The sequence below is a fragment of the Crassostrea angulata genome, chromosome 7 (genome assembly GCF_025612915.1).
Source record: "Crassostrea angulata isolate pt1a10 chromosome 7, ASM2561291v2, whole genome shotgun sequence".
Classification (NCBI taxonomy): Eukaryota; Metazoa; Mollusca; class Bivalvia; order Ostreida; family Ostreidae; genus Magallana; species Magallana angulata.
The window spans coordinates 60,041,854-60,062,556 of NC_069117.1; the positions used below are offsets into that span (position 1 = coordinate 60,041,854).

A 20,703-nucleotide genomic window follows, 5' to 3' on the forward strand; every position below is an offset into this window, starting at 1 on the left:
TTGATTTCAAGTAACATTTAATACTTAGTATTGCACCATTAAACTTAACCTGTTACATATACATGTATACCTACATTTATAACAACATTCCACGCTTTCATACTACCCGAAGACAATTCTACATAGATTTATTAACTGTGCAATAATCTGTTTGGTTATGATCCATGAAAATGATAAACCATGGGTATTAATTAGCATTTATGATATACATATTTAATGTACAACACTGTTCGACAAAACAAAAAATCTTAGCATTGATAACTTACAATAAAATTAATTTTTAGTATAGAATTGTACTTTGTGAAATTTTAAAATCAAATTACAGTTCAATTCAGCTTTGCATTGGGTAATATTTCATCCCACAAGAGCTAACATCAATATTACCCTCAACAATTAATGCATTTCAATATTTGTTTAATTAATAGTGTAACCTCAAAATAATTGTTATAAAAGATAATTGTTTTCAACACATGAATAAATTTGCTTTTATACATACATTTATTATAATATCAAAGTTTGTTATTACTTATATTGAAGTAAAATTCATTTTTATTCATGAGGATCAATGTTCGTGGGTAACAAAAATTTTCCTGGTGTGTGGGGACGTAATTTCGTTGGTAGAAGTTCGGGATAATTTTAATAATGGCGATGTAAATTCATGGGCAAGGGTTACCCACGAAAGTCACGAACATTGGTCCCCCACGAACATTAATGTGTTATGCTCATGTACAAATAAATAAATAAAAATCTAATAGAACCATTTTAAGAAGAGCTTGGACTTTAGGTAGTTGTGTCATACAGCAATGTGATGTTGGCCTGTCTATTTCATTGTAGGCCATGGCTCTTTGAAATCATCAGGATTTGTCTGCCTTTTTAGCAAAGACTACACATTCAGTGTATATTTCGCTTGAAACCAGTGTCATTTTAACTTGTTTTGACGCAAGAAATGGATTGTTACATATTCTACTGAAAGTCCAAGGTCTTGTTAAAAAGGTTCTTAATATGCAGTAGGTATCATTTTTTAAATTGTTGATTTTAATGAACTCTGATAAATATCACACTACACATTAAACAAATAAATAACAGGAAAATAAAACTGGAATTAAACAAATCATGTGTAACAATCTACAACATTTAGTAACATCTTAAGATACCGGTACAATAACCAGTGACATAAAAATAACCAGTTCATCCAAACTTGTTTGTTAAACAAACAAAACACATTAATATCAAAACAGGAACATGAGATCTAATGTAGACAAACATAAATACTCAATATAATATATTGCTACTCTGTAATTCAATGCATACATATTTTTCTATCTAGGTACCTCAGGGAGCTAATCCTTTAAGATAAATAATACATCAAATTGGTATACATGTTATACATTCTGGCATAGTGGAGAATAAATATAACAACCTGTCTATATACAACCATCAATAACAATAATGTTCAGTTAAACTGAAATGTGCACGAATAACGAGTACATTCAAAACAAGTACTAGTATACGGTTTCTTCAGTTTAATGTGTACATTGGAATTTTGTGATAAATAAGGTTGTCTGATAATGAAATATTGGTCAGTTTTTATGGCAAGATGATTTTTTAAACAATGATATGTCATAGGATTTACAACTTGTGTAACATAACTCACAATGGGTTTTCCTTTTAAAAACTGTGCGTTATGATTGCAAAAATACTGTGAATGACCATTCTAACTGAAACTGCATCTTTACTACATCACTCTTTTATTTAATGGGTCATTTCATATTATGAAATGACCCATAAAATACTGAACTTTTAGAGTGTGAAGGAATCAATCTAAATTAGGTTTGCAAAAAGTCAAAAGAATGTTTCAGTCATATAAATTTTAAACTTTTGGCATTTAACTTAAACAAGGGACATGTTCTCATTCAATTCTTGACTACACTTTCATTCTAATTTTCACTGATGCAAAAAATAACCAGAACTGAAGAAGAAGATGATGCTGATGATGATGATGATGATGATGATGAACAAACAAAGCTTGCTGATGACTCAGATCTACAGATTTGCTGTTGTCTTGAACACAGGAGAGATTAAGGATCACTTCTATCCTTTGTTTACAAGAATGCAATCATTTCAGTATATGTAGTTCTGTATCTTATTAATCCGTCTTGTAAAATCCTTGCTGTACGCTTGAGACAGTGGCGTGTCCTCAGGGTTAGTTCAGGGGATGGAGGGGCTATCGGGGACATGTAGATCGGCCTTACCCTCGCTGTGAATCAGCTGGACTGTCATTTCCTGGTCTGCCCCGCTCGCCGCTGCCATCATAGACTCCCGGTCACCCCTGGGGAACAAAAGAAATTCACATTATAAACACGTTTGGTTACCCCTTGAGAACAAACTATGACAGTAACTGATAAATCTAAACCATTAACTGAGTGAAGTCTCTTGGTCATCTTGGGGGAACAATATACATGTATCACATGATTGTATAAATGGCTCTGATTACATAACAAAGAGTGCAATCAAATAGGATATATATATATATATGTCTCAAGTTCTCATCAATGAAGAACAAAACATCCCCATCATATATCAATTTTAGCCAGATGTAAATTTAACTATGATTAACTGTGATTAATAGACATGTTTAAAAACATCTTATACATTGAATATTTCTCAATGACATGGATCTTGGAGTGGGGTGGTCAACCATCAATAATAAATCTTTATCAGAGCCAAAATGTGCAATTGGAGAGGTACATAGAAGTTTTTATGCCCATAAAGAACATCAACAGTGCTGAGTGACTAGAGAGTATATTAACAAACTGAAGTTAGATCTGGAATTGCATGAACTGTTACTTCCTAATTTTGTTTTGACTTGTATAAAACTCTTACTTCTTGCCGACAGCTTTCAGTCCATACAATGCTCCACAGGCAAAGACCAGACCGGCGCCTAGGACTGTCCAGGCCTCGATACAGGCTGCTATAGGCACCAGACCAAGTCTGTAGAATCAACAGGAGTTATACACCATTACTCAGACAACACTTACTTTACTCAATTCTCCAATAAAGGACTAATTGTCATAAATAAAACTGAAAAAAATCACATTTTGGGGGAAATTTAAAGCAAGATTATAATGTTTTTCAATTTTTCTCAATTATTGAAACTCATTGGCAGAAATATTCATTATTTGCAATTCAATGAGACTAACGTGAATTTTTTAAATGGACTAAGGATACCTACAAACAGTACAAAACGGCTTTCTGCCAGGCAGGTCGCTTGTCTGAAAATGAGCTGATTTTGTCAGCAAATTCCACAAACTGACAGCAGCAAGGGGCCTCCAACAGAACAACAATGAAGCCAGCCACCCTGAAATAACAGATAACACACTAATTAACAAACAATCACACTAGTTATAAATCCTAGTCATTCATCCATTTTCTAGATATATGGGGCTTACAGCAGTTAGATGAATTATTCACTCAGAGATTATCTCTGTAACTCTTTTGTTTTGTATGTCAAACTATGTTTTATTATAGCATTGAATCATGATTTTTTGAAGTATACACTCTCATAACTGCAGCGGTGTGTGCATACAAATTGAGTAACGCGTGTTAGCGCGTTATGAAAATTTGTATGCACACACCGCTGCAGTTATGAGAGTGTATACTTCAAAAAATCATGATTTAATGCTTATATTTACATTTTTTAAAACTTCTTGCCTTGTCTGCAAATGTGATTCATACCTTAAAATTCCTATCTTATCCTAAGGGTAAGTTAATATTAATGGAAGAGCCACAGTAACAGCCACAAGCGTGAACTTTGATTTTCGCTTGTGACGTTGCAGTTTACAGCGTTTAACGTTTGTGACGTCATAATAAAACTCGTCAATTTGACCTTTGACTACTTGTTGCATTTAGAGGCATTTAAACATCACGGAATTTAATGGAAAAACACAGTAGAATGTAAATATATAGATATTGACGCATGATGTACCGGTACTTGTAACTTACATCTGAAGTACTCCAGCCAGTAAACACATAGCTGTGAAGGTGATGCATGCAAAGAGTCCAAATAGTATGGCCACTACAACAGAAAATAGGAAGTGGGCATGAATAATAGTAATGTCTGACATATATTTTGTGTATACAGACTGAGGTTATTAATATCTTGATTAATTTGTAAAAATTTATGTTAACTTGTTTAAATCAAAATTAAATAATTATCAATTATGATTCATGAACAACACAATATTAAGTAAAGAACTTAATTCTCTCAGCATTTATTAATAAGAGACCCTAATGATAGGTTATAGACAGTAAACAATAATTAATATACCCCAAAAATATGGGCAAGCAAAAAAAATTCTGCTTATAGTTGGTATATTGTATTGATAAAAATCAAAGCCAGGCTGAATTTATCTACTGTATTTTAATCCAACTGCCAATATACTAATGACTATAACAATTAAAACACTTCATTAAATAGGTGTATACTATGGTTATAATCATAATCACATACATGTTCAGTCAAAAATTGAATACCGGTATATAATGTTATTTTATATCACATTTAAATGTATGTACAATACTGATCAGACCTAACCTTACAGAAAGTAAACCCCAACTAAACCCTGGGTTTACTTTCAGGGTTTACTAGAGTGGTCCTCGACCCAGGGTAAACCCAAAATAAACCCAGAGTGGACACAGAGAGTAAACCCGCTCAGAAGTATACCCCTGAAAGCAGAAGCTTAATGTGTGCTCGGAATATACAAGGGTCAGGAATTACAGGCAGAAGGATAGTAGGATAAAAGACTCAGTGTATACAGTTGACCCCAAAAGCAATTTCCAAGCAAATTTTCAAAAAGTAAAACCAGGGTTTAGTTTGGGGTTTACTCTGGAGTTAGGTTGGGTCTGTTCAGTATTGTATATATATGCCAGCTGAACATATGTTTATCATCTGTTCAAAATTACAGAATATCCCAGTAAGACATTTGTGTTAAAAATATATATTCTCTTTTGAGAAGTGGACAGGCAATTAGCTAGCCCACAGCTAGATGGATGTAGGCTATATACATATCAACTTCTCAAAAGAGAATATTAAATATAAAGTTCACATGTTAAAATCTTATGATTTAAACCGTTTTAACTTTATATTTGTAAGTGTATTTACTGAAAACCCCCTCCCCTCTCCAATGAAAATGACTCACTGAGCAAAAATTAACAAATACTGAGGCAATCAACAGCTGATCAACAAAAAGAGAGAAAGTACTTTAAAGTTATCGAAGTTGTATGATGTTTACAATTCTCTAAAATGCCAATAGGGTACAATTACAGGCGAATACACGCGGGAAGAATGCGTCGAGAAAATGTGGGATGTTGACCATGTTGACAATGACAGCTGATTCCAACAACTTACGGAGACCACCCAGTGTTCCGACCCCCTTCAGGAGATATTTGTACCACCATGAATCCACAATGCCATTGTCTTTTTGTCCTTCGCGTATGTTTTGCTGCATTGTTTTAGACTAGATAATCAGATGTTTTTTCTACCCTATCCCTCTTTCAATCTCTTCTGCTATTTTGACGTGTTCATTTTTTCATGACGATTAGTAAACTTCCGGTGAATGTAAATTTCGTGGTATGGACAACCTCGTGATATCCGATTAAATTTAGGTTGTCTCTCAAGGCGCTCCCAACATTTGTGAAATCTATTTATCACGAAAGACAAATGGGACCACGGAGAAAAATAATTTTATCTCGTAATTCCGAGAAAAGATCTCGTTGATCTGATTTTGACGAGTTAATTATCTCATTCAGACGAGAAAAGATCTCTTAATATCGAGCTACCTATCTCGTAATTACGAGATAATCTTTTTATAATAACCTTAGAAAATATCTCGTAATTACGAAAAAAAAACCTCGTTATTACGAGCAAATGATTTGGTTATTGCGAGAAAAGATCTCATTATGACGAGTTAGTTAATTATCTCATAATTACGAGAAAATATCTCGTTTGAATCTAAACTTTACTGCAGTATTTATTTTACAACGATTGATAAGCAAGTTCTACAACTTATATCAATATCTCTCGTTGGCACGGATGTTAGCGCGAGGGGGTCGTTGGTGTGGGAAGATGCCGGAGTACCCGGAGAGAACCCACGTGTCCAAGCGTGCGACCGCCATACCCTATCACATACCACCACTGTCGATCACGGGGATGGAACTCGAGTCGCATTGGTGACAAGCGAGCCTGAGTGCACTTTTTTTTTTGAATTGAACATATTTCATTGATTAAATCAAATGGATAAGACACAAGTTCTAAATAACTTACATGTAGATAGTCTTCTCCTAATAATGAAATTTTATAAATATTGCCAGTAATAACTTTAGATATGAATACACATAAATATACATGAATAAACAATCTACTACATATATAAGTATTATTTAGAGAACACAAGACTTAGTATTATTTAGAGAACGAGACAGGTTCTCTATGTTTGATACAAATTTGGGGGTGGATGATTGCGTAGCACGAGTCCACACCCAATTTGTATCAAACGTAGAGAAACTGTCGAGTTCTCTAAATGATTTGTGACACGATTGAGCATCTGTATGGAACGCCAAATTAACATATATTCAAATATTTGTACCTATCTTCAAATAATTGTACGTATCTTCAATTAATTGTACCTATCTTCAAATCATTTGAAGATAGGTACAATTGAATTAGAGATAGGTACAATTGAATTGAAGATAGGTGTAAATAATTATACCTATCTCTAAATAATTATACCTAGGTACAAATGAATTATACCTAGGTACAAATGAATTATACCTATCTTCAATTCAATTAAAGATAGGTTCAATTGAATTATACCTATCTCTAATTCATTTGAAGATAGGTAAAATTCATTTAAAGATAGGTACAATTGATTTGAAGATAGGTTCAATTCAGACATATCTACAAAGTATTTGAAGATAGGTACAATTCAATTATACCTAGGTTCAATTCGTTTTGTGTATTGTTGAAAATAATGAACGCTCCCTTTAAGACATTTCAACATGGAGGGAAACGAGTGTGTGTTTGTGTGCAATATATTTACAAAAGGCATCATTTACTTATTAAAATATACATGTATATCAATAAGTAAGCCAAAAACATGTATACCCGAATACCCCAAAAGTGACGGAGTTAGGGTAGTGACGTAGTTAGGGTCACTAACGTTATATACCTAAATAATTTAATTCTGGTTGTAACGCGTTTCTGATTGGCTAAAAAAATTATTTTATATCGTATAAAGAATGTTGCCTACGTCATAGTAAGACTAACGTCAAAAATGTATCAATGCGCCTGACGTTACGTTTGAATTTTGTACAATTTTACGTTATTTTAAAGGTCAAATGACCGTTTTTATCTACAATGAAGAGTAAAAAAAATTAAATTATAAGCAATGAATTCAGTATTTATTAGTTTTATACGATATAAAATGGTTTGAAACAGTTTACGCTTTTTTATAAACCGCTTCGCGGTCTATAAAGCGTAAACTGCCCCAAACCATTTTATATCGTATAAAACAAATAAATATTGAATTCATTCCTTTAATAAAAAAACTGGCTTTATTTTTTTCCATAATTTTATCAAAGAATGTATAATTCAGTTGATAATCACTCTATTTATTAACGCAGTAACAATTATTATGAGTTTTTGTTTGTTTTAAGGCTCAATCTTTCGAAAAGTTGACAAAATCATATTGTCTATTTTATCATCCCGATCCCGATTTTATTGTGACGTAACGAAAATGACGTACTATACAGGGAGTATTCATTATTGCCAATATTTTAGTAATTGAAGATAGGTTCAATTCAATTGTACCTATCTTTAATTCAATTGTACCTATCTTCAATTCATTGCATTTGTACCTATCTTCAAATCAATTATACCTATCTTCAAATGAATTAAAGATAGGTATAATTGAATTGTACCTATCTCTAATTCAGTTTGAAGATAGGAGATAGGTACAATTGAATTGAAGATAGGTACAATTATTTGAAGACAGGTACAAATATTTGAATATATGTTAATTTGGCGTTCCATCATCTGAGACTTCTAACTGAATAGCAGTGACTGTGTCATGTAAATTTCACTTCTTCCTATATCGAAAAAAAAAAACGAAAGGTGCATTCCCGGGTCAATAAGTGTCTTCGAGTTAGATGATTATTACGCAATTTCCGCAGATCGCGTGAGACTGTATCAGTTTAGATTTGACCACAGCTAGGGTAAGATGCTAGATGAACATAAGCTCTCTTGATTTCTTAATGATATTACCTTATCGCAGATATGCGAAAATATAGAGACAGAGCATCACGTATTTGAAGGACTTCAAATTCTTCGTTTTTGCGCAGATTCGAATAATGCGGGCGCTGCAGACAGCTGTTCAATCGACTATTATGACTATTTATGGACTGTGACGTTCATAAGAGCTAAGTGAAAGAAAACACTGCCTCTAGATTTGGACCAGTCGTAAAAACGACAAGGAATGAAATCTTATTGATGGTCAGGAAAACCGAAATACAAAATATAATACAAAATGGGCCTTGAATGTGTTTGAAAAATGCCGTATCTTCGGTAAATTCGGATAATTCTGAAGATGACGATGCAAAAACGTCTTGCCCGGAAAACCAGTTTTCATTTTCGTTTGGATCTAAATAACTATCAGTGGAATTAATTAAGTGCTGTGTTCCTGAATGTAAAAAAGTTCTAATTTTCTTGGGAAATTTTTATTGTGAAGGACCCATATTCCTTTTCTTGCTATGTGTATTTTAGTAGTTTAATTTGAATATTATTTGCATATTGAATTGTTAAAATTGACATACTATAGAATTAAATATGTTGCATTGAAAATTTGTTGCATTGATTTATATTTAGATCGTTCTGTATTTAAGATACAGAACAGTCGGCTAATACAGAACGGTTTATTGGCTAATACCGCACAGTTTATCAGGTAATACAGTATAGCAAATAGCTCCGCCCCCAGTAGCCTTGTACTGTGTTGCTAGTGTTACAGTCTTTGTTTAAAATAACTGACAACAAAGATATCTGTATGGTTCGTTTATTCGTATCCGGACACAGTGACTTTAAAATTTGCAATGTATATTTAAGCCCTGAAATATCATAAAACAATAATATAATTTATATCAAAATATAACACTAGTACAATATATATGTATTTCCATCAAGGTAATATTTTTACATTATCTTACTATAATTGTACTTTAAACATTTAGCGGGAGGTAACTCTTATAATGTACATGAATTACATTTCTCCAAAATAAGTCATAAAATATATTAATCAGATTAAAAAATATTCGAAAACACTTTCTCACCATTCTATGGGAACAGGCTCATAATACGTACACCGATTGCGTGGTGAGATTATATTGACATCGACTGATTCTGTAATTCGAACAAAATAATTCTAAAAATATTTATTACTGAAATTCAAATATAATCTAATTGATCTTATAAATGACCAATTTAATTAAATATCTGATCTTCATAAAATTCTTATATACAATTGATTTGAGAATCAATTAATACTATAATAAATAAACCAAATATTGATCTTTATAATCAACACTGTATTCCATATAAAAAATATCTTTTCATTCCAATTCATTCATACTCATTAGTTTGTGATCATGGACTTAATGAATGTTTTCTGCAATTTATAGGATAATCAATTTATTAATAGTAAGTGTTATAGGATATTAGTATACTTAGTATAACTTACCAGAAAAAGAGCAAGGTCTGGTCCAAAATAAAATTACTTCTCAATATAAATATAGTCTGTTTTGGTCAATGTCCAGACAAAGATTGTCAAACTTGGCGGTAAAACACATAAAGCAAAATATACAAACCAACCAAATTCAACCTGACACAAACAACCAATAAAAACCAAGATCACAAATATCCACTGACCAACTCATGATCAAGCACTGCCCTAAGGGTGTATGTACATGTGTATGAATTAAAAGAAAGGGTAGATCTAACTTTTTATATATGTACTGTTTAGATGTATTAATTACAATAACTTTATTTATTTATATTAACAATTTTCATACTCTTACACTAGTATATACAAAATGGTAAACTTCAAAGAAAAACACCGCCATCGTGTCACAATATCACCTTATAAATTCAGACATTTTTTGAAAAACGACCACATTCACTCAAAAAAAATTGTACCGTCTTGAAAATTTCAGTGTTTTAATTGTGAATTTGTCAAAGAATCATCTCCCCATAACAGTAAATATGCATCTATAATGTGTAAATAACGTAATGTCAATAGCTTAAATTCATTAAAGAATTCCGAGCTCTTGTATACTTTTTAGAGACAAAAAACAAATGGTATGCATCTTCTATTAAGCCACACGAACAGTTTGGACTGGCTATTAAGTTACAGCGGAATAAGTCAGAATTTAAAATACAGTTGTGTCTCAAACGTGTATGAATTATATTTAAAAATCTTTTTCCAAATGAAAGATGTTTCTGAGGCTTTACCATATCATTGTATAAACATTTTTTGAATATTTTAATAGAGGTTGCCTCCCTTGTATTAAGACTTAAGGCATTCCATCTTCTGACAGTATCAGGAATAAATGATTTATTAAATAGTTCTAATCTAAATTTTGGAACAGAATAATCAAGAGAGTTTCTAGTTGTGTACCTTGAAACACTGCCTCTTGTATATGGTACAATGTTTTGTATGTAAGTAGGTACTAAGTTATTGTGCATTTTGTACATAGTTCTTAATTTAGCTCTATTTCTTCTGTGTTCCAAAGGTTCCCAACCTGTTTCAATTTTTTTTTTGAAGCACTGTCCACTACACCTTATCTCATTATAATAAAATAAATTGTAGGTGTTATTTGATTTATTATTATTAATATATTATATTCCTCGTTCATCAGATCTAGACCCCCAAGTCGATTGGTTCATCCTTTCAGTCTATTATTTGTTCTTTCCAGAAACGTTAATTCAATTTTGATTATTTTAAGATAGTTAGTACGAACATTAGTTATCAATTTCTACATAAAATGATCGGATTTGACATTTTATCTTATATGAATAAGTGGAAAGAACTGCAAGTAATTTTACTTTTCAGCGTATATTACAATCCCACTCCGAAGTAAATACCAGGTAGTCCTAGTCATAAAAACACAATTCTATTAGTTACATATCAATTATAAACTGGCCAATTAATTTATTAATCAATCTGATTTGCTCCTTCCTCTGAAATTTGAATTTAAATGAATTTTTTAATATATGTTCACCCATTTAACATAAAGAGAACCAGAGAGTACATGTAGAACAATAAAACGATCCATTATATATATATATATATATATATATATATATATATATATATATATATATATATATATATATATATATATCTTTTCTCGTAATAACGAGTTAATTAAATCGTAAAAACGATGTCATTTCTCGTAATAACGAGATGATTAACTCGTAATAGAGAAATATTTTCTCGTAATTACGAGATAAAAATATTTTTTATGTGGCTTTATTCGTCTTTCGTAATTTATATATGTCTAACCTCTTTCCTATAAAATCTTATGATATAGAGGGTAGAGACATATATATGAATAGATTGATTTGAACAAATTTTATTGCAATATATATCACAATGGGATTGGGCACAAGTTATAAAAACTTAATTCGCCCTCTCCCTACATGTTGAACAACAAATACAATATTGGTGCAAATACGTCTCAGTTTGTACTTATACAATAATAAATTACACCAATACTGTAGATATTTAATACTGTAGAAAGTTAATGTTTTCTTAGTATTACATGTATGCAAGGATGAACGAGATAAAAAAAAATAAACAAAATGTTATCAGCAAAAATACTCATATTTGTGATTATTCAAATCTGCCAGTACCTTGAATGTAAATTTGAACAATTGTAAAAAGGTATTTTTTTTTTTATAAATAGATATCGTTCGTCATTTACATTTAGCGGGGAGCGCCTATGATATTTCAAGGAAAACTGTCGGCATACAAACTACCCCCCCCTCCCGTTAGACCTAACATAAAAATTAAATTAACATCAATATTACGAGATTTACATTTCACATCCCTCCATATATAACACAAAAAATTAATCAATTTACATATCTGTTACAAGAATCTACCAAATTGTCGTAATCAAATAAAACAAATCGAACAGATCAAAGGCAACAAAATGAAAGTAAAATTCTCAGGCAAGAAATTTTCTAAATATAGAATGGTAGGTTTCACACAGTAATGTAAGTAAAAATCATTCTTCAAGTTTGTTCTCAAATGAATCTTCCCAATTCAAGGGTTTCTGATCCGCTGACCTTTTTATAGGAAGATGTCTCAAAGGCAGACTAAGTGATCATGGACGTGTCTCAGTCTGGGTATTACAACACAGCCAATACAACCTTGATTCTCTCTGACAGTTCTGAGAGTCCACCAGGATTCACTCTACTTCAGTTACTGACAACAACAAGACATAGAGATGTTCAGTCAGCATGTGTCAGAATGAATGACAGAGTCTATATATCTAGTTCTATATGGATACAGTTAACTTGTTCATTAGTTCATCCTAATTCTACTGTACACGGACCCTGTGGTAGTGGTGTACTGGTAAGTATAGAATATGACAATGCCTTCTGTTTTGTTAGTGACTTTTGGCCTCTGTCTGCCTCCTCATGGATAGACAGATGTCATTCATGGCCTGATCCTGAAGTCGTTGATGACATTGTCAGAAATGGATGTCACTTTGTAGCAATAGGACACGCGTTAGGACCCCATGAAAATCAAGAATGGAGAGTTTCTTTCTCTCAGGCAGAATATAAACTTGTTTCATCAATGAACCACTGCCAGTTTTTGATTTATGGATTGTTAAAGTTTTTTTTAAAACAAGTAATCAGTCAACAATCAGAGGAAACCAGTAAACTGTTGTGTTCTTATCACATGAAGACAACAATTTTTGGGCGATTCAACAAAACACACTACCTCACTTGTGTCCGCAAAATCTCCTGGCCGGTTTCTGGGTCTGCTTTAAACTCCTCCTTAGATGGGTGTATGAGGGAGTTTGTCCAAACTTTTTCATTCCACAAAACAACCTGTTTCTGACAAAGGTCCATGGCTCAGCACAAAACAGATTGTTCCTACAGTTACATGAATTGTACAAGAAAGGTCTGGCCTGTCTGTTACAGAGTTCCTCTATCAGGTCCTATATCACTGGTGTCCTATACAATCCTAGACTTTCTATTTGTACAGATGAGAGTATAATGAGGTCTGAAGTTGATTATGATCTGGAACTTGTAAACGAGTCCTATAAAGCTGTTGTTCCTATAGTAGATCTCTTTGGTCTTACCAGTGTCATACACACAATAGAACAGTTGGTAGAGTCACCCCTGACACACTATCAAGTTGTCACATTACAGAAAATTACTGTCTCCTTATTTCAGTTTACAGCATTTCTGTCATACAATACATGTATATACACAAACACAGGTGTCAACAAACAGATGTATATTGCAGACAAAATGTCCTGTCACATGCTGAAATTAGCAGCCAAGTTTGGATGTGTATCTGACATGTTGTACATTGCCATGCATTATTACAAGACACTCAGATACAGGGAAGCTTTATCTGTTATAGAGATGACAAAGGTCAAGTTAGCACAGCCATATCTGATGTATAGGGAACATGTAGACAGAGAGAGGTATACTGAGGTGTAGGGGGACAGTCCTGGTCTACAAAGATCAGACAGGCTATGGCAGATGATATCACACTTAACAACAAAATCTGTTATATCAGTGAACTAAAACCAGAACAACAGTCTGCTCTACAGAACAACAGGCATGCATTAGTTATCCCAGTGTTTGTAATGTTACACTTCCTAGAGTTTTTGTGTTACAGACACATTGATACAACATTATCACAAGCAGCTCTAGATGAGCTACAGGTCCTAGTCCACCATGATCAGGGACGGTATATATCTTATATATTCAGAGACATCTCCTGGGAGATCCTGTGGATCTGTCAACAGATCACAGGGAACCTCCAGGCTGCTCTATACTCATACCAACAGTCACTCACACAGTATCCATTTAACAGAATACACGCTGCTACATATAGGAATGAGAGTACCAATGCACCGGATGTTGACATCAGAGAAGTGTTAATACAAGATTGAGCCGCGCAGAAAAAGGTATGGCTAAGGTGATTGGCTGAATTAATTGCTGAAATAATGATTATTTCAAAGTAAATTTATCACTGTTTAAAATGAATGATGGATTGAAGAAGTACTGCAAAAAGTGAAGAAATAAGAGGGGTTGAAATAGGGGGTGGGTGTCAATTTTGGGACTTGGATTTATTTGCTGCGGATCGCTGTAAGTTGTAAACAAGCTCAATTTTGACCTATAAACGCCACGGGACCCTATGCATTTCTATTGATTTTGTGTTAGTGCTTGGAATGAACTTTCAAACGTGACCAAGGATATGTCTGTAAGTATAATAGCAAACTAGCCAGGTGGGTTTAGGTTAACATTTAGCCCTATGGGAAATGAATTGGTACTCTTTTCCCTATAGAGACCCTATTTTTTAAATGTTTTGTAGCTTAAAAATTGAAAAAGGTTAATTATTTCATAATGAAAAGAGCAGATATAACATTTTAAAACACTAGAAGTAAAATTAATACTGCAAATGTAAATTTGAGGGTGGGAGTGGCTGTCATTTTCAAAATAAGGGAGGGGGGGGGGGGGGTACTGCACTGCATGAGTGTAAAGGGTAATATAAGGGTGACCAGCCAAGAATAAAAGCAAAAAAATGAAGGGTTTTATGGTAAATTGGATAAAATAATAGTTGATCACCTGTGTTGCACTCCACTATTTCAGTTCTTTGCTTGTATATTTATTTTAATTGTACAAGATTTTTGAGATAAATCTTGACTGACCAGCTGTTCAATATAGAATCTGGACCAAACTTAGGTTTAACTCAGACTTTTTTTTCTGATATTCTGTTATTTTTGTGTGCTCCATATTACCATTGACTTCTCAGAAGTGTCTAGAGTCATTTTAAACAGATTAAATGATGCTAGCCAATGCCAATTTAATTCACCTGAGTTATTTTTCAGCAGACCATTTATTGTACATGGATTGCGCAGCTTGATCGAAAGAGTGATTCGGATCAAATACTGCCTCCCATACCTTTCAGCCATCCTTACAGAGGAGTTCCGCAGTCTTCTTTTAAGCCTGAAGTGGTCTCGTGCAGTGAGTTTGATGTAAAAGAAGGTTTGCGTCACACACCCTGAGACTACATCCACTGTCAACAGTGTCAGCATCTGGTAGGTTGCCATGTTTCATTTTTTTTATCCCCGGTTCAATGATTTAGAGTTTTTGGGCTAGAAGGAATACAGTTTAGAGTTTGGGAATATGTCTAGTTTGAAATGTAGAATGAGTGCCACCCCCCCCCCCCCCTCCCCCTAGGGTTTGGAAAGGGAATGTTTAATTTACATGATCATTACACATGAAACAGAATGGGGACCACTTTCTAGTCTTGGGGTGACACCTGGGACTCATGTCAACTGAATATGGAATATACTTTATTTGCATGATAATATTTTATGAGTTTGGTGGGGACTTTTTGTGAAGTTTTAATAGTTCAAATGCTTGAAAATGTCAACAGTGTAGAGAACAAGACAGCAGTTTTTAGAGTTACTTCCCTTTGGCTTACTGGTCAGTGTTGCAGAATTTCAACATAATGCAATTTCTTTTATTTAGACTAGCTGCATCTAATTTTTAAATTTTTTCCTTGAATGTTATTCTGACTGCATAAATCACATGTGGTAATACATGTAATTACATGTAATTTCATGTAATGGTGCTTTTTATGTACCCCACCCCTGAATAATCATTTAATTTTGTATTTATGTGTGTAATAATGATATATATGTATATTTTTAAGACATGTATGATAAAAATTGATGTATAAACATTGGTTTGTGCAATGAATAACTTGTAACACTGATTTTCTCTCATTCATGCACTTAGGAGGATTTTCATTTTTTTGCCTCCTCTGTCTTCGGAGATGGTGGCACCAGGGCGTCGGAGTCATTTTGTCACTTTATAACGCTGACAGAGAGTCTGTATCCATCTGATCCATCATGACAGATATTTTTCTTCATGATGCAGGTAAAATTATTAGTATACTAGTCTCTGTCTCTTTACTGTGAGGCATATTTGTGGTATCAAACCAGAACAATTACCCTTCTAGATTGTTTAACATTGTCAAAAAATTCTCTTTTTCTAGGTGTAAATTCCAAAAATTTTACAATTTATCAGTTCTGTTTATTACTACAATGACTGAGCTGTAATATAATGTCAAAAATATGTACCTCTCCTTTTTCAAAATTACTGTAATACAAAATGACAGGGGGCACCTGCTAGTTCTCTAAGCTGCATTAGACTGGGGGGTGGTGATATTGTTTAAACCTGCTAAATCAACAGGAAAGGCCAGATTAGGATTAATTGGCTTATCAGAGTCAATAATGATTAAATTTTCATGATGTGAATATTTTTTACTTATAAGTCAATATTTAGCCTGTTTAATTTGCATAATTCACCAGGTTTTCATCTAATTTAAGAGGTTTTCTCAAATTCTGGGTAGAATCCACCCTTATTTAAAAAATTTATCAAATTTGTTCATGATACCCTTAAATACATTTAAACAAACACATTCATGTATTTTTCCATGTATTTTATTTGTTAAAGTCATTAAAAAGCAGTCAATTCATCTTGAATCTCACTGTGAGCCCACTCTCATTACAGCATTTGCCGAGGGAGAGAGCCTGATACTCAGACGAGCACAGCATAAATATAAATCAAGATCCAGGACTCAAGTTCCATACACAATTAGAGGTATGTATAAGGTTCATGAAAAACACAAATTTGCCTAATTCTGAGGTGAGTAAAATTATGAGTATAGGAATGAGAGTACCAATGCACCGGATGTTGACATCAGAGAAGTGTTAATACAAGATTGAGCCGCGCAGAAAAAGGTATGGCTAAGGTGATTGGCTGAATTAATTGCTGAAATAATGATTATTTCAAAGTAAATTTATCACTGTTTAAAATGAATGATGGATTGAAGAAGTACTGCAAAAAGTGAAGAAATAAGAGGGGTTGAAATAGGGGGTGGGTGTCAATTTTGGGACTTGGATTTATTTGCTGCGGATCGCTGTAAGTTGTAAACAAGCTCAATTTTGACCTATAAACGCCACGGGACCCTATGCATTTCTATTGATTTTGTGTTAGTGCTTGGAATGAACTTTCAAACGTGACCAAGGATATGTCTGTAAGTATAATAGCAAACTAGCCAGGTGGGTTTAGGTTAACATTTAGCCCTATGGGAAATGAATTGGTACTCTTTTCCCTATAGAGACCCTATTTTTTAAATGTTTTGTAGCTTAAAAATTGAAAAAGGTTAATTATTTCATAATGAAAAGAGCAGATATAACATTTTAAAACACTAGAAGTAAAATTAATACTGCAAATGTAAATTTGAGGGTGGGAGTGGCTGTCATTTTCAAAATAAGGGAGGGGGGGGGGGGGGTACTGCACTGCATGAGTGTAAAGGGTAATATAAGGGTGACCAGCCAAGAATAAAAGCAAAAAAATGAAGGGTTTTATGGTAAATTGGATAAAATAATAGTTGATCACCTGTGTTGCACTCCACTATTTCAGTTCTTTGCTTGTATATTTATTTTAATTGTACAAGATTTTTGAGATAAATCTTGACTGACCAGCTGTTCAATATAGAATCTGGACCAAACTTAGGTTTAACTCAGACTTTTTTTTCTGATATTCTGTTATTTTTGTGTGCTCCATATTACCATTGACTTCTCAGAAGTGTCTAGAGTCATTTTAAACAGATTAAATGATGCTAGCCAATGCCAATTTAATTCACCTGAGTTATTTTTCAGCAGACCATTTATTGTACATGGATTGCGCAGCTTGATCGAAAGAGTGATTCGGATCAAATACTGCCTCCCATACCTTTCAGCCATCCTTACAGAGGAGTTCCGCAGTCTTCTTTTAAGCCTGAAGTGGTCTCGTGCAGTGAGTTTGATGTAAAAGAAGGTTTGCGTCACACACCCTGAGACTACATCCACTGTCAACAGTGTCAGCATCTGGTAGGTTGCCATGTTTCATTTTTTTTATCCCCGGTTCAATGATTTAGAGTTTTTGGGCTAGAAGGAATACAGTTTAGAGTTTGGGAATATGTCTAGTTTGAAATGTAGAATGAGTGCCACCCCCCCCCCCCCCCTCCCCCTAGGGTTTGGAAAGGGAATGTTTAATTTACATGATCATTACACATGAAACAGAATGGGGACCACTTTCTAGTCTTGGGGTGACACCTGGGACTCATGTCAACTGAATATGGAATATACTTTATTTGCATGATAATATTTTATGAGTTTGGTGGGGACTTTTTGTGAAGTTTTAATAGTTCAAATGCTTGAAAATGTCAACAGTGTAGAGAACAAGACAGCAGTTTTTAGAGTTACTTCCCTTTGGCTTACTGGTCAGTGTTGCAGAATTTCAACATAATGCAATTTCTTTTATTTAGACTAGCTGCATCTAATTTTTAAATTTTTTCCTTGAATGTTATTCTGACTGCATAAATCACATGTGGTAATACATGTAATTACATGTAATTTCATGTAATGGTGCTTTTTATGTACCCCACCCCTGAATAATCATTTAATTTTGTATTTATGTGTGTAATAATGATATATATGTATATTTTTAAGACATGTATGATAAAAATTGATGTATAAACATTGGTTTGTGCAATGAATAACTTGTAACACTGATTTTCTCTCATTCATGCACTTAGGAGGATTTTCATTTTTTTGCCTCCTCTGTCTTCGGAGATGGTGGCACCAGGGCGTCGGAGTCATTTTGTCACTTTATAACGCTGACAGAGAGTCTGTATCCATCTGATCCATCATGACAGATATTTTTCTTCATGATGCAGGTAAAATTATTAGTATACTAGTCTCTGTCTCTTTACTGTGAGGCATATTTGTGGTATCAAACCAGAACAATTACCCTTCTAGATTGTTTAACATTGTCAAAAAATTCTCTTTTTCTAGGTGTAAATTCCAAAAATTTTACAATTTATCAGTTCTGTTTATTACTACAATGACTGAGCTGTAATATAATGTCAAAAATATGTACCTCTCCTTTTTCAAAATTACTGTAATACAAAATGACAGGGGGCACCTGCTAGTTCTCTAAGCTGCATTAGACTGGGGGGTGGTGATATTGTTTAAACCTGCTAAATCAACAGGAAAGGCCAGATTAGGATTAATTGGCTTATCAGAGTCAATAATGATTAAATTTTCATGATGTGAATATTTTTTACTTATAAGTCAATATTTAGCCTGTTTAATTTGCATAATTCACCAGGTTTTCATCTAATTTAAGAGGTTTTCTCAAATTCTGGGTAGAATCCACCCTTATTTAAAAAATTTATCAAATTTGTTCATGATACCCTTAAATACATTTAAACAAACACATTCATGTATTTTTCCATGTATTTTATTTGTTAAAGTCATTAAAAAGCAGTCAATTCATCTTGAATCTCACTGTGAGCCCACTCTCATTACAGCATTTGCCGAGGGAGAGAGCCTGATACTCAGACGAGCACAGCATAAATATAAATCAAGATCCAGGACTCAAGTTCCATACACAATTAGAGGTATGTATAAGGTTCATGAAAAACACAAATTTGCCTAATTCTGAGGTGAGTAAAATTATGAGTATAGGAATGAGAGTACCAATGCACCGGATGTTGACATCAGAGAAGTGTTAATACAAGATTGAGCCGCGCAGAAAAAGGTATGGCTAAGGTGATTGGCTGAATTAATTGCTGAAATAATGATTATTTCAAAGTAAATTTATCACTGTTTAAAATGAATGATGGATTGAAGAAGTACTGCAAAAAGTGAAGAAATAAGAGGGGTTGAAATAGGGGGTGGGTGTCAATTTTGGGACTTGGATTTATTTGCTGCGGATCGCTGTAAGTTGTAAACAAGCTCAATTTTGACCTATAAACGCCACGGGACCCTATGCATTTCTATTGATTTTGTGTTAGTGCTTGGAATGAACTTTCAAACGTGACCAAGGATATGTCTGTAAGTATAATAGCAAACTAGCCAGGTGGGTTTAGGTTAACATTTAGCCCTATGGGAAATGAATTGGTACTCTTTTCCCTACATGGAGGAGAACTCATGATATAGTAGGAGCAAACTCAATTCTGCATATAAATAGTAGTAAATAATCAAAACATCAGTTTCGGATTGAAGTCATTAAACTTACAAAACTATAAATATAAATGTACATTGTTCTATTCAACTACAAAACAGATTGGGGCAACATTACAGCATTGCATTTTGGAATCACAGAACAATTATAAAAGCATTGAATACATAATTCAGAGGAAAAGGTATTTTTTCCAGTAAAGAACTTTGGTTCGATGAAAAAGTTTTTCTTCAGACCCGTGCTTTTTTTTAAAATCTTGGAACGAACACTCATAACATAATATTGTATTCTTTTATATTAAAATAAGTCATTGAAAGATTAAC

The 20,703-nt window shown here is 33.4% G+C and overlaps 1 protein-coding gene, 1 long non-coding RNA gene and 1 pseudogene across 4 annotated transcripts; 2 read left to right on the forward strand and 1 right to left on the reverse strand.

The window, feature by feature from the left end:
• Positions 1–5,621, reverse strand: LOC128157107 (calcium channel flower homolog). Its single transcript, XM_052819481.1, has 5 exons — positions 5,408–5,621; positions 4,003–4,075; positions 3,233–3,358; positions 2,884–2,991; positions 1–2,329 (listed from the first exon to the last, which is right to left on the reverse strand). The coding sequence occupies exons 1-5, from the start codon at positions 5,505–5,507 to the stop codon at positions 2,209–2,211; spliced, it is 528 nt and encodes a 175-aa protein (XP_052675441.1). The 5' UTR covers positions 5,508–5,621; the 3' UTR covers positions 1–2,208.
• A 6,825-nt stretch (positions 5,622–12,446) lies between these two features.
• Positions 12,447–14,185, forward strand: LOC128156375 (uncharacterized; annotated as a pseudogene).
• A 648-nt stretch (positions 14,186–14,833) lies between these two features.
• On the forward strand, positions 14,834–20,279 carry LOC128191693 (uncharacterized). Of its 3 annotated transcripts, XR_008244451.1 has the most exons (6): positions 14,834–15,396; positions 16,103–16,243; positions 16,880–16,969; positions 18,034–18,243; positions 18,951–19,091; positions 19,728–20,279. It is a non-coding gene; the product is annotated as an uncharacterized LOC128191693 (long non-coding RNA). The 3 variants fall into 3 exon arrangements; XR_008244450.1 differs by lacking the exon at positions 19,728–20,279 and having other exon boundaries at positions 18,951–19,676; XR_008244452.1 differs by lacking the exon at positions 19,728–20,279 and having other exon boundaries at positions 18,037–18,243; positions 18,951–19,676.
• Positions 20,280–20,703: the final 424 nt, after the last annotated feature.

What these genes read in the sequence shown, in the direction of transcription:
- LOC128157107 (XM_052819481.1), bottom strand. Translation starts at nt 5,507, where the DNA reads ATGCAGCAAAACATACGCGAAGGACAAAAAGACAATGGCATTGTGGAT. An exon ending in CGGAACACTGGGTGGTCTCC is followed by an intron (nt 4,076 to 5,407) that starts GTAAGTTGTTGG and finishes TTTCTGTTGTAG; the next exon opens with TGGCCATACTATTTGGACTC. An exon ending in AAAGCCGTTTTGTACTGTTT is followed by an intron (nt 2,992 to 3,232) that starts GTAGGTATCCTT and finishes TTGATTCTACAG; the next exon opens with ACTTGGTCTGGTGCCTATAG.